At 40.6% G+C, this 14,588-nt stretch overlaps 1 protein-coding gene across 1 annotated transcript; it reads right to left on the reverse strand.

Moving 5' to 3' along the window:
• Window positions 1-4,260: 4,260 nt before the first annotated feature.
• LOC145800929 (uncharacterized) lies at window positions 4,261-14,202 on the reverse strand. Its single transcript, XM_082890692.1, has 3 exons — window positions 13,861-14,202; window positions 5,439-5,781; window positions 4,261-4,583 (listed from the first exon to the last, which is right to left on the reverse strand). Exons 1-3 carry the CDS (start codon window positions 14,200-14,202, stop codon window positions 4,261-4,263), a joined length of 1,008 nt encoding a protein of 335 aa, XP_082746818.1.
• Between the last annotated feature and the right edge of the window lie 386 nt (window positions 14,203-14,588).

Here is a 14,588-nt window from a genome sequence, read left to right on the forward strand (position 1 = left end):
CCCAAAAGCATGCCAATTGTACACAAATTCAACTTAAACTTTATGAATATTTCAAGAATATAACATGCATGAATTCTCTTGAACTCCACCGCTTCAAAACATGATCAAACTTGGCAAATTGATAGAAAACATGATGAATTCCGAAAACATAAGTGAGATGAACACATGCATGAAAGAATTCTTTGAAATCATGCCCAATTTGTGAAGAAATGAACATGCATGCATGGTATTGCTCAATTCTCCTCAATTCTAGTGCAATTCCCTCATGAATTCACCTAATCCACTTGAAGTCTTGTAGAGTCTAACTCAATTACACAATTAAGAGTTTGATTCCTTACCTAGAGACTTGAATTCACAAGAGTTGAAGTTGAAACTCTCAAATCTTCATCAAATGTCAACAATTCCTAACAATTCTCTCATATCCCAACTTTGATCTCAATTTTCCTTCCTCTCCTTCTCTCCCACGTTTTGCTTGTTTAAGCCACAAAATGAGGGATTGAAAATGTATTTTCCTAGTCTTGGCTCAACAATTTGCCTTATATAGGCTTGGAAAAAAATGTAATTATTTATTGATCAAGTTAATCAAGTAGATCTTAAATTATTTTAATTTAATCATTCCGAACCGAATTTCAATTAAACCCACCATAAAATTCTATAAATCCTAATTAACATATAAATCAAGTCAATTTCTGAATCGGATGCCGATAAGGCCTTTAATTCGCAGATCGAAACTAAAACATGAACAGATCTTTCTACATCAAACAAATAAAAACACATTTAAAGCAACAAACTCATGTAATTAATTTAGGATTTCGTCTTAATCATTTACATAGCATGCTTAATCATGAATTAGCGTTAATCATGGGTCGGGGTTGTTACATCCGCCTCCGGCAACAGTTAGGCCTTTGTACTATTACAACACCCACTTATCCTCGTCTGGTATGCTCTTTTACCAGAACATGTATGAGTCACTCACTGAGGTAGGACTGTTGTCCACTATTGATGGCCACCTTGTCAGCATCATACAATCCATGATTGCCCAAGTTTTAGGGTTCTTTTCCACGACAGACCAGCAATCCTTCCTGGAAGTTGAAGGCCGACAACCCATACACGGTCTCATCCAAGAGTACTTCTCGGGGGCCCACGGTGACGCAAGTTACACGTGCTTGTGCCAGAGCAAGCTGTCTGGCTGCTTGTTGTTCATTGACTTAATGATATATAAGAATGCCCTTCCACTTTGGCATAAAGCAGAGCGCCACGTCGAGTTTGTCCTGGTCCTACATGCTTACAGGTCCCGTTTGCGTACGTTATCTGGATGCATATGCGCAAATTTCTGTAAGAGGTCGTTCAGACTCAACCTATGCAAAACCTGACTTGGCCCCTGTCATTTGCCAACTTGCTCACACTTGTCTTCGAGCTGAACGGCCTCCTAATTGATTCAACTGAGGAGATTGACACAGTTTATCGGACTTTCAGGCAGCGGGAATGGCAGCATAGCGTATCTCGCATCCCGCAACAAGTTGGTGCCTCGGTTGATGAGGCCCAAGACCCCGTCCGTGACCAATCATGTCACGACCCAAACCCGCCCCTAAGGGTTTAGCATCGTAACCAGCCAGTAATCCGTGATTACCAACGGCCTGCTTAATAGTAATAACAATAATACAGTATAAAGGGGCTGGCGAAAGCCAATCAATAATAAGATGACGTCCAATGAGCTGTGTGGGACCTGAATGGAAATAAACTTTAATGCACACAGCCGTATTCATAACCACTTATACCAAAAATACATATGTAAGACATTATGCAAGTTAGGGACGTGATCCCATCATCAAAAGCTGTATAACCAGGAGTCTTAAACATTCTTTACGTTAGCAAAGACAAAGGGTGAATTTGAGTCACCCAAAAAGCCTTGACTCATGCAAGTTCAGAACCTCATTATGAGGTCCAACGGCTGGCTTGACAAAACGTGAGCTCGGGTCAACACCTCTAGCTTTGATCCGATGCCTGGCCACTTATATATATACAATAAACTGTGAGCTAAAGCCTAGTGAATAACGAATGTATAAAGGGGTTAAGAATGAATGTCCTTTCAGAGTCTAAAACAGTCATTTGTGTCTGTAGATCAGTTATTCATTCAATGTCTCATATTTCGAGTCATATCAGTCATTTAGAAATCATAGCAGTCATACGTGGTACATCAAATAGCAGCACAGTACAGTAGGTCTTAATAGACCAAACAGTCAGTTGATGGCCATCAATATAGTAACAATAGTTCCAAGGATAGGAACTGACAGAGATCTCTGTAACAGTGGTAGTAGTAGTAGCAGCAGTAGTAGTAGCAGTAACAGTAACAGTAATAGTCAGTTGCTATGAATGCCACGAGTATAGGAGAAACATTCATTCGGTAAACAATGTCATTTCAGAAAAAATAGTACAGTCAATCGTTCAGAAAATAATTATAATTGAACATAACTTTACAACATTGTAACTCACAGATAACAGGGCTGTAAGCAAGCTATCCAGCTTCCTTGAGGTACGTAACCTACATAGTTACAGAACGAACGTATACCAAATTACACATCCAAAATTGATAAATTAGTCTTTTCTACTTGTTTTGGTGTGGTTCTACTTCATTATCCTTGTTATGATGTCTTAATCATGGCCTAGGAATGCCTAGGATGGAATGAGGATACAAAAATGTAATTGAAAATATATTTTTCAAAACTTGCTGAAAACAGGGGTCTCGCTTGAGCGTAGCTTTCTTTGCTCGAGCGGACATACCGAATGTTAGTGGTCGCTCGAGCGCACACTCATTCGCTCAAGCGGTCTGCAAAATGTGAAAAAGTTCTGGTTGCGTGCAATTTTCACTCAACGCTTGCTCAAGCGTGAGACACAGGTCCTCGCTTGAGTGCAAGTCTTCTCGCTTGAGCATGCTTCCAAACACGCAAACTTCTGAGAGCATGCAATTTATACTTGAGCCAACCTTTCGTCGCTCGAGCGTGAAATCCTTCGCTCGAGCATGGAAGCAAAATTCTGGGTTTTCCAGATTTGCTCCCAAAGTTCAAAACATGAATTCAACACTCCAAAACTCATCCTTTTGGGCCAAAATTCTAGAAAACACTTAGAAACTCATAACACATCATGATTTAAAGATCATTTCATAAAATCAAAACCCAAAAGCATGCTAATTGTACACAAGTTCAACTTAAACTTTATGAATGTTTTAAGAATATAACATGGATGAATTCTCTTGAACTCTACCACTTCAAAACATGATCAAACTTGGCATATTGATAGAAAACATGATGATTTCCTACAATTAAGCTCAATCTATGACATGCATAAGAGAATTCTTAGCAAACATGCTCCAAATGTAATGAAATGAACATGCATGCGTAGATTAATCTTCCTTCCTACTTCTTAAGCTTAATTCTTACATCTCATAGCTCAATTCACTTGAATTCATAGATGAATCAACTTAATTTCAAGACTAGAGAGTTGAGTTCTTACCTTAGATGTTTAATTAGGTCCTAGATGCCAAATTCTTGAGCTAGATGATCAATCTCCAAGGTCCCTTCTTCTATTCTAGCAATTCCTTTCAATTGAGTTCAATTCTCATGCCTAAGACTAAATCTCCCTACTCTTTCCCTGTCTCACGTTTTTTAGCATCAAAGAGTAGGAAATGAGAGTGTAAAGCCAAGTAAAGGAGTCAAAGTAGCCTTATATAGGTTTAATTATAGTGACTTAATAAAATTGACTTATGTTAATCACATTGGCACTAATTATTCAAATTTTATTCGTTCCGAACCGAATTTTAATCAAATCTACCATAAAATTCTATAAATCCTAATTGACATACAAATCGAGTCAATTTCTGAATCGGATGCCGATAAGGCCTTCAATTCACAAATCAAAACTAAAACATGAACAGGTCTTTCTACATCAAACAGATAAAAATGGATTTAAAGCAACACACTCATGTAATTAATTTAGAATTCTGTCTTATTCATTTACTTAACATGCTTAATCAAGAATTAGCATTAATCATGGGTCGGGGTTGTCACTGTCTCCCCCCCTTAAAAGAGTTTGGTCATCCAAACTCAAATTACCTTTATTTTGAAAGAACACAGGATTCAAAGGAAACAAGTCAGGATATCTTTTCATCATGTCTTCTTCCCTTTCCCAAGTTGCGTAAACACCACCATGATTTTGCCAACCCACCTTCACTAACGAGATTTCCTTATTTTTTAACTTCTTGATTCATCGGTTTACAATCTGAATAGGACATTCTTCATAAGTGTAGTCGTCACTCAACACTACATGGGTAGACTCAATAACATGAAAAGGATCCCAGAGATAGTCCCGCAACATCGAAACATGAAAGACATTATGCATATGTTCCATCTCAGGAGGGAGTGCTACTTGATATGCCATTAGATTAATCTTTTCAATGATTTCATATGGCCCAACATACCTCAGTGCTAGCTTGCCCTTGGTTCTAAAGCGAATCTGTCCCTTCATTGGTATCACTTTAATGAAGACATGATCACCCACTTCATATTCCTTGTCTCGTCGTTGTACATCTGCATAGCTTTTCTGTCGACTTTGTGCAGTTTTCAATCTTTGTTGAATTGATTTCACCTTTTATGTTGTTTCATGCACAATCTCAGGCCCAAGTAAAGGCCCGTCTCCAACTTCAGCCCAATAAATAGGTGATCGACATTTTCTACCATATAATGCCTCGAAATGCGCCATACCAATGCTCGAATGAAAGCTATTATTGTAGGCAAATTCAGCTAGTGGCAAGTGAGTTTCCCAATTTCCTTGAAAGTCAAGCAGACACATACGTAACATATCTTCCAATGTTTGGATTATTCTTTCTGACTGGCCATCAATCTAAGGATGATATGCACTACTCAATCTCAATTCGGTACCCAATGCCATTTGCAGACTCTGCCAAAATCTTGATGTGAACTTAGAGTCCCTATCAGAAACAATGGACACAGGTACTCCATGAAATCTAACAATCTCATTGATGTAAATTGTAGCCACTTTATCCGCATTATAGATTGTTTTGACAGGTAAAAAGTGTGCAGATTTAGTCAAACGATTAACAATAACCCAAATTGAGTCCATACCTCTATTGGAACGAGGTAGTCCAACAATGAAATCCATGGTAATATGCTCCCATTTCCACTCCGGTATTGGCAAAGGTTGAAGCAACCTTGCGGGTCATTGATGTTCAGCTTTGACTTGTTGGCATTGTAAGCATTTTGACACAAACTCAGCAATTTCTTTTTTCATTCCTGGCCACCAGAAGTTAAGTTTCAAGTCTTGGTACATTTTTGCATTCCCTGGATGAATAAAAAGTTTTGAATTGTGGGCTTCTTGCAAAACTCGCTTTTTCACATCAATATCATTTGGTATGCACAATCTACCTTGAAATTTCATCACATCATGTTCAAAAACAAATCTCGACCTTGGTTTGGATTCCCGTTCATCAATAATCTTCTTCAAAAAGTCATCTTGTTGTTGTTTCTTCTTGATCTCCTCAATAAGTGCCGGTTGAGTAGAAATAGCAGCCAAGGTTCCGCCTTGTTCTCGCAGAACAATTTCAACCTCCAATTTCTCAAGGTCGTGCAGCAATTCTCTTTGCCCGGTAAGTAAGCATGCCAAATTCCCAATTGATTTCCTACTGAGTGCATCAGCAACAGTGTTAGCTCTCTCCGGATGATACAATATTTGTAAATCATGATCTTTTATTAATTCTAGCCATCTCCGCTGTCTCAATGTTCAACTCTTTTTGTGTAAAGAAATATTTTAAACTCTTGTGATTTGTGTACACCTCACATGTTGCCCCATACAAGTAGTGGTGCCAAATTTTCAATGCAAATATTACTGGAGCGGTGGTCAGTCTAACTTTCAACTCCTGGAACGACTTTTCACAAGTCTCACTCCATACAAATTTGACTCCCTTCCGAGTCAACCTAGTCAAAGGCGAAGCTAATCTGGAGAAATCTTTCACAAACCGACGGTAATACCCAGCTAACCCCAGAAAACTGCGGATCTCAAACACACTCTTAGGCTGTGCCCAATCTTGCACTGCCTCAGTCTTGGATGTATCAACAGACACTCCTTCCCCAGAAACTACATGGCCTAAGAACTTGACCTCTTCTAGCCAGAACTCACACTTCCCAAACTTAGCATAAAGCTTATGGGCTCTAAGTAACTCAAGCACCACTCTCAAGTGTTCCTTGTGCTTCTCCTCAGAAGGTGAATAGATAAGGATGTCGTCCACAAAGACGACTACAAAACGATCTAAAAATTCCGGGAATATTCGGTTCATCAAATCCATAAAAACTGCTGGTGCATTGGTGAGCCCAAATGGCATCACCAGAAACTCATAGTGGCCATACCGCGTACAGAATGCCGTCTTCGGAATATCCTCCTCCCTGACTCTTAACTGATGATAACCCGATCTCAAGTCTATCTTCGAGAAACAACGGGAACCCTTCAACTGATCGAACAGATCATCTATACGAGGCATAGGGTACTTATTCTTAACCGTAGCCCGATTCAATTTCCGGTAATCTATGCAAAGTCTCAAAGCACCACCTTTCTTTTTGACAAAGAGGGCCGGTGCTCCCCACGGCGAAACACTAGGACGTATATAACCCTTGTCTAGTAACTCCTGGAGCTGAATCTTCAACTCAACTAACTCGGCTGGGGCAAAACGATAAGGTGCCATAGAAATCGGCGCCGTGCCGGGCACTAGGTCAATAGAGAATTCAATCTCCCGATGCGGTGGCAAACCAACAAGATCCTCGGGAAAGACGTCCGAGTACTCACAAACCACCCTTGGCAACACAATCTGAGTCTCATCATCCTCACTAATTGAAAGGTTAGCAAGTAGACCACTAAGCTCACTCTGTCCTCGCGGAACATACCCCGGTGGCAACACATTACCAACCCGGTCCCCCAGAAAATGAAAATACTCTCCGCTCACGGTACAACAAGTGACCCTCTGGCGGTAGCAATCAATAACTGCTCGGTATGACGATAACCAGTCCATACCCAAAATAACATCGAAACCCCTCATAGGCATAACTACAAAGGAAAATGGGATTCTATGATAATCAACCTCTATATCACAACCCCTAACACCTTGTTTCAAAATCAATTCACCCCCAAGAGGTGACACTACACAAATAGGAGATGCTAACTGTGCTAACTCCAACTCCAAAACAGATGCAAATGCAGCAGACACAAAGGAATGAGATGCACCCGTATCAATCAAAACACTAGCAACCGAGTTGCAAAACAAGAAGGTACCTCTCACAACTGATGGTGCCGGCACAAGATCCTGCGCGGTAACAGCATACACGCGCCCAGACGACCTCTGATCAACCTGCTCACCCCTAGGAGCATAAGGTTGCTGCACCGACTGGGACGATGAAGCCCCCTGATTGGCCCTCGAGGCCTGACCCGACTGAGCTGGCTGCTGACCCTGAATCGGCCTCAAACCAGATGCACCAGATGTGCCACCCAACTGCGGGCAATACCTCTTCATATGCCCTGGCTGACCACACTGATAACACGAGAGTGGCTGGCCTCTACCCTGGCTCTGGCTCTGAGATCGAGCTGAAGATGATGCTGCTCTCTGCACTCCTCCCCTCTGAGGACAAACTGGAGACTTGTGGCCCAGCTGGCTACACTTGAAGCAGGTAATGTCTCCCTGACTGACTTTCCCCGAACTAGCACTTGGCACAGGAAAAGTCGATCTAGAAAAGATACCCTGAGACTGATGAGGATTAAAACCCTTCTGTCTCCTACCATCACTCTGACCATCCTGACTCCTCTTGGAGCACTTCTGTCCTTCCTCCTCCTCCTGCATCATGATTTCCATGTGGGCTGCAGCATCAACCATACGCCCATAATCCCGAATCATAGTTCCCCCAACTCTCAGCTTGAGGCCATGCCTCAACTTCTTCTCAAACTCGATACAACGGCGTTCCTCAGACGCCACCAACTCAGGTGCAAACCTGGACAAGCTAGTAAATGCAGCCTCAAACTCGGCCACTGAAGAACTCGACTGCTTAAGCTGACAAAACTGGTCTCTCAGCTTCTCCCTAACTGCTGGAGATAAGAACTTCTCCTGAAATGCATTCACAAAAGCCTCCCATGTACCTCCAACACGAGCCTTAGTGAACTTCCACCACTGACCCGCATCCCCCTTCAGCTGGAAAGATGCCAAGGTCACTTTCAACCCCTCGTCTTCGATGCCAAGCATCTCAAACGTCTTCGTTGTCTGTTCGAGCCATTCATCTGCCTTAAGCGGCTCTTTAGGATCACCCACAAATTCATCCGGGTTAGACCGGAAGAACTCCCTCTTCAGAAAGGAAGGTCCTGCATCCGCAACAACAACCTGAGCTTGATTCTCAGCTCTGAGAATGCCTACTGACTCCCTGAATGCCCCTGCTATCTCTCGGGCTAGAGCGCCCATAGCCTGCTGGCCTACTGGCTCGGCCACATTGGCCTGGCCAATTCCCTCCTGAACTGCCGGAATCTCCTCTGGCACTGGCACCTCCTGCCTACCCGGCCTACCACGCCTACCGCGTCCTCGTCCTCGTCCTGACATCCTAATAAAGGAAACAAAGACGTTAGCACATTAATAAATGTGCCGAAGCTAAACACTCGCGTCCTAATGCATTGGACAACAATAATTCATTCCACGTAAGCACATAATCACATAAGCACCAACGAATTACATTCCCGGATAATGATAGTCACAATGTGTTACTATAGTTCCGGTTGGAAGCAGCAGTGATCAAGTGCCTTTCCAACAAGACTACTAGAAACTCAAGGGTCCAATCAACATCCTAGAAACTACATTCCATACCCACATAATCACATAAACATGTTATCACATAAGCATATAACATTACACTAAGTCTCTATCAAACGAGACGAACCCAATGTGATACTAATCACTTCCCACGTACCCAAAGTATTCAAACCTGGTACGCTCTGATACCAAGTTGTAACGCCCTCAAAAATAAACCCATTAATTATATGTATCATCAGCATGCAATGTTAGAGAGGAAACATTTCATTATAATATTCATCAGAGTCTTACTAAATAAAAGCATTACATGTAACCTCAAATTAAATGCCCTACAGGCTTACATCTTTCCAAGCCAACACTTGGACAACAAAGTATGAGTTCTAACTCAAATCCAAATAAAGCCCTAGGCTTGAGTGTTTACATGTACTAACAAATAAAAACAAACAACTGAAAATAGTCTTCAAAATCCAAGTCCCTTCCAAGCTAAGTCCTTGGAGGTAGCTTATCACCTGAACCTGAAAATGATGTTCCCATATAGGGTGACCCACAACCCAGTAGAAATATACTAAACCAAATATAAGCAATGAATAAAGCAATAGCATTCAATAGATGGTTAACCAAGATAATCAATTACAACATTATCCAGTCTCATGACACTATTGTCAATGACACGTTCCACTTTCCAACATTATCAATATGGCTCAGAACCTGGCCAAACTTACAACAGTGAATCATATATATCATATTCACATTCTTCCAATGTCAACAAACAAATGAGACTCAAGCTCAAATCAAAACACTTCATACTTCCAGTTTGATACACATTTTAGTGCTGTATCAATAAAAACACTTCAATATAAATAAGCACACATAAAAGTGATGCTAATGGAGTCCATCCCCTATCTCCTCCCAAACAAAATCCGGTTTAGAGGTCCATCCCCTATCTTCCCCTAAATCGTGGAGTACATCCCCTATCTCCTCCCACACAAAACAATGTATGTAAACACATAACATATAACACACAATCAATACACATAATGTCTGTATTAATTCAGCAGTCAAAATGAATGGCTCAACCAATGTGATTAGTTTCAGTTATCCCTAATCCACATGCAATGTCTACAACAATCACGACTATCCTCCACCGATAGCCCAAAATAGTTATTTCTAGATTTGGAAGTAAATATATCAACAATTCAATAGGCGAGTGATTTAAATTATCCAACTATACCATTTAATCAATGAATTCCTCAATTTCATGAATTTAACCAAATTCCCCAATTCCCTTAAATTAATTATACAAATTAATTAATTAATACAACTAGGGTTTTTCCCAAAATTATCAAAGTAACCCCAACATATCAATATACCAAAATTTAGAACAAAACCTATAAAATGGAGTAGGAAATCCCTACCTCGAAGAAAACAACCCAAATGGAGAAGACAGAGATGAATACCCAAATACTAATGTGCTCCAAATCGCCAAATGTTCAGATTAAATGAAAGCCCTCGACTCCCTCTATCTTTTGAATAAAGCAACTAGGGTAGAAACACACTCTAAATAGATCAAACCTAAGAGAGAAGGTGAGTAGGGAGAGAGAGAAGTCGGACCTAGGGTTTGGAATAAAAAAGAAGATGAAAAAGACTGATCAAAACCCGCTGCTGCGTATATAAACTGGACAGGCTCACTCGAGCGAAGACTTGGTCGCTCGAGCGACCAGAAACAAGAAATCCTCGCTCGAGCAAAGAAAAGCTCGCTCGAGCCAAGAATGCAATGCTACAGGTCCATACTGGACGCAATCTCTCGCTCGAGCGACCAAACCCCAGCTCGAGCGAAGAACCAAAAACAACAGCTCGCTCGAGCGACCAACTCCTCGCTCGAGCGAAGAACCAAAATTCTGGACAGCAACACTTGGTTTCTAAACCCAACCAACCTGAAACAAACCTACCCAACACATCCTATAACTCCAAATAAGAAAATATGGGACAACAACAACAATTATATAATGACAGAATCTACGGAACCTAAGTCCGGATACAATAATCAAATGGGAAAAGACCGGGGTCGCTATACACGCATTCAAAAATGTATTGAAATATGATGCAGTTTGAATGACGCGCCGAGCCCGGTGCATGCAATACAAATGAATGATGCAAACATGCAAGTATAAGGTATGCTAATCAAAATGAGCCCTACAACTAACCATTGAAAGCGGTTAAGTAAAAGGGAGAAAGAAGTGGGGTTGGAAGACATGCACACACACACGCACGTTTATTACAACATTGCACCCTGTCAAAGGAGGGTCCGAATAAATAAGCTAAGCTACACTAAGCTAAACTAATTATTACAAACCAACTAATTAACTATTCTAGCTAATTAATTACAAACTGAATTGAAACTAGCTATGCTAAGCTAATTAGAATTTTACAAAACAGGTTAAACTAATTAATTACAACACATGTATTAATTGACTACAACTAGCTAGTGAAGCGATAAAGTGGCCTCGCGGGCTAGGGAGACATGCATGCTCGATTGCTTTCTCCCAAAAATCCATCGCCTTGCCACAAGTTGCCTCTGTTTGCACTCGCCTTGATTACTGAACATCGAACTAACATTCCATACCGCTTTTGCTCCAAGACAGGAACACTTTGCACAAAAATGGACTGGTGGCCGGTCGGCCACAAAAGGTCGTTGTCGACCACAAACACTGGCCGTTCGGCTAGTTTAATGGCCGGTCGGCCACCATTTTTTCCAAAATTTTGTTTTTCCTGCAACAGAGAGCAACAGAGGCAAAACAATGTATTTGTAAGGAAATATGTGTACTGCCACCCTTCTCATTATTTCTCAAGCTCAAAGGAGTGTGGCACTTGACTCTTAAGCCACCAATCAAGCATTTTCATGCATGATGACCGAGGAACCAAGCTTGTACAAGTTTAATGAATGCACACATAAGACTCCAAGTACCACTACCCTATCATGCACGATCAAGGGTGATGGTGACCAAGAAACATGACACATTTCATCACTTTGAGTATGAAACGTCCCACATTTCTTGTGTTTGGATTAGCGTTCGATCCAAACACATGCAATGCAACACAAATGCTTGTCTTGTTCATGTTTTACTTTGCTCATTTTATTTACACATTTTAGCATTACCAAGCCATTCTTTAGTCAATTTGTCCAAGGTGATTGTCCTCTAATGAGAGAGAGGTCAACCAAAGGATGATTTAAGACATGAGAGAGATCATGCCTTTGACTAGTAGAAACCCTCAAAAGAGAGTTAAAGCCATTGAGCATAAGTTCTATCTCTCGCTTAAACACAATCATAAGTTTAACCAATCCTCAAAACAAATGGAAAAAATGAAAAAATGAAGGAGGTTGTAGATTTTTCAGTGCTGAAATGGCATGAAAAAAAAGAGCTAAAACATGCAAGCAACACATGCACAACATGTTAAAAGCCAAAAGCATTAAAGCTAGTGAAGAGCACTAAACTAGAGGCATGCAATATCAAGCTCAAATGACCAAACCAGCTCTGGATAGAGCTTAAACATGCCAAATCAGTGGCTAAAACATGTTGAGATAGAAGCACAAAAAGCAAGAAAAACATGCTCAAGTATTGGCTCACAAACAAGGCTCAAAGCACAACTCTCAAAAGTAATGAAAGAGTGAAATATGTCAGAGTGTGACAAAGCTATACACACTAAAATCACATGTTAAATGATGCTACAACATGCAAGTAACACATTTACAACATGTTAGAGGCCTTGAAACACAAAGTTAGTGAAGCCATTTACACTACAACCATGCATAACAAGACTCATATGACCAAGAAGGCTCAAAACAGAGCTAAGCATGCTAAATCAGTGGCAAAAATATACTGAGATCAAGTCACAAATAGGTAGAAAAACATGCTCACATGCTAGGCCATCTACACATGCAAACAAGACACAAGGAGGGGAGGCCACCCCTCATATTATGGACCTCAAAACCAACTTTTTACCACTAAAATTCCCCTAGAATTCAGTGGTTAAAAGGGCAAGAAAAGGAGGTTTCAAAAGCTTTAAAAGATGGCTCAAAAGGCTTTACAAGCCAAAGAGCAAAGGGAGGAAACCACCCCCTAACCAAACAAGACTCAAACCATCATCTTGAAACCTTAAAAAAAAGAGTTTTTTAGAGGTTAAAACCAGCCTCAAAGTAGCATGCAAAGGTGTTCAAACAAGTAACTAAAACAAAGCTTAATAGGGACAAGTCCTTACCCTTGAAGCACAGCAACAAAACAGCGAAAATTCTGAGCTAAAACCACTTTTAGGAGCTCAAACAAGGCCTCCAAGAACCTCAGTTCCAAGGTGAAGGTGTTTGGTCAAGGGTCTTAATGCAAATGTGTAGAGAAAACTCACTTTCAAGCACAAAATAGGAAGAAATAGAGGATTCTAAAGAGAGACAGAAATTTTGCTCTCAAAATTTTTGTAAGTCTCAAAATGGGGGAGAGACCTCCCCTTATATAGAAATGCAAGCCAAAAGCTTGCTTTCATCCTTTCATACACGTGTATGGAAGAAGCTTTCAGTGATCAACAGCTAGCACATAAAATATCTGAAAAATGAGAAAAATGGCCGTCGGCCATTACTAGTGGCCGATCGGTCATCAGTGTAGCCGACTGGCCACCACTGATGGCTGACAGGCACAAGCCATGGCCGATGGACATTGGGGATGGCCGACTAGCCACCCTCTTCTCCAGATTCAATGCAACAAGCTCTTGGTCCACAACCAAGCACAAAACAGGCAACTTAAGAGGCTCCAAGGCAAGACGTCTAGTCGAGACCTTCAGAGACTCAAAACGAACACTAGCATGCGAAATTATCGGGTGTTCAAAAGATGACGTCCAAGTCTTGAGGACGGTCAAAAATGGGGAGTCTACAACTGTGTAGCCGGTATCACCTCAATAGTGAACGTAATCTCCCTGTCAATCAAATCCCCTGGCAAATCATCTGGAAAAACATCTGAAAATTCTCTGACTATAGGAATATTATCCACATTAACTTTAGTATCAATAGGTACAGTCAGTGCACAACATAAATATCCTTGACACCCCTTTTTAATCAATTTAGATGTTGTTATAGATGAAATCAAGTATGGAGGAGGTACAACACCAACCCCATTAAAACTAAATTCAGGTAATCCCGGTGGACAAAAAATAACTTGCTTTGTTACACAGTCAATGGAGGCATGATATTTTGTTAACCAATCCATTCCCAAAATTACATCAAAACGATCAAGATTCAGATGTAGCAAATCAACATATAAAAGCACATCCCCAATAACAATCTCATACGCAGGATACATATAAGCACAAGTCATAGATCTCCCAGCAGGTGAAGACACAACTAATAAATAGTTCATGGGTTCTAGTGGTCTATTTAATTTTTGTGAAAAAACATGCGAGACAAACGAATGTGTAGACTCCGAATCAATCAGAATATAAGCATTTTGAGCACAAATTGAAAGTATACCTAACACAACTGCCTCGATATTCTACACATCTCCTGGTACAAGTGCAAATACTCGGCCTTGCCTCAAAGGTTCCTTTCCGGTAGCTTTGGGATTGGGTTTTGGTGTAACAATTGACTAGCCTATCACCCGTGCTATGCACGGGATAATTATAAATATTTATATTTGTTTTAGATTTTTTTTAATATATAAATTATGTTTTTTTAAGATTTTTTATAAAAATAATTTAACAATCT

Source organism: Camellia sinensis, chromosome 10 (assembly GCF_055761805.1).
Source record: "Camellia sinensis isolate YWXY chromosome 10, ASM5576180v1, whole genome shotgun sequence".
NCBI classification, from domain to species: domain Eukaryota; kingdom Viridiplantae; phylum Streptophyta; class Magnoliopsida; order Ericales; family Theaceae; genus Camellia; species Camellia sinensis.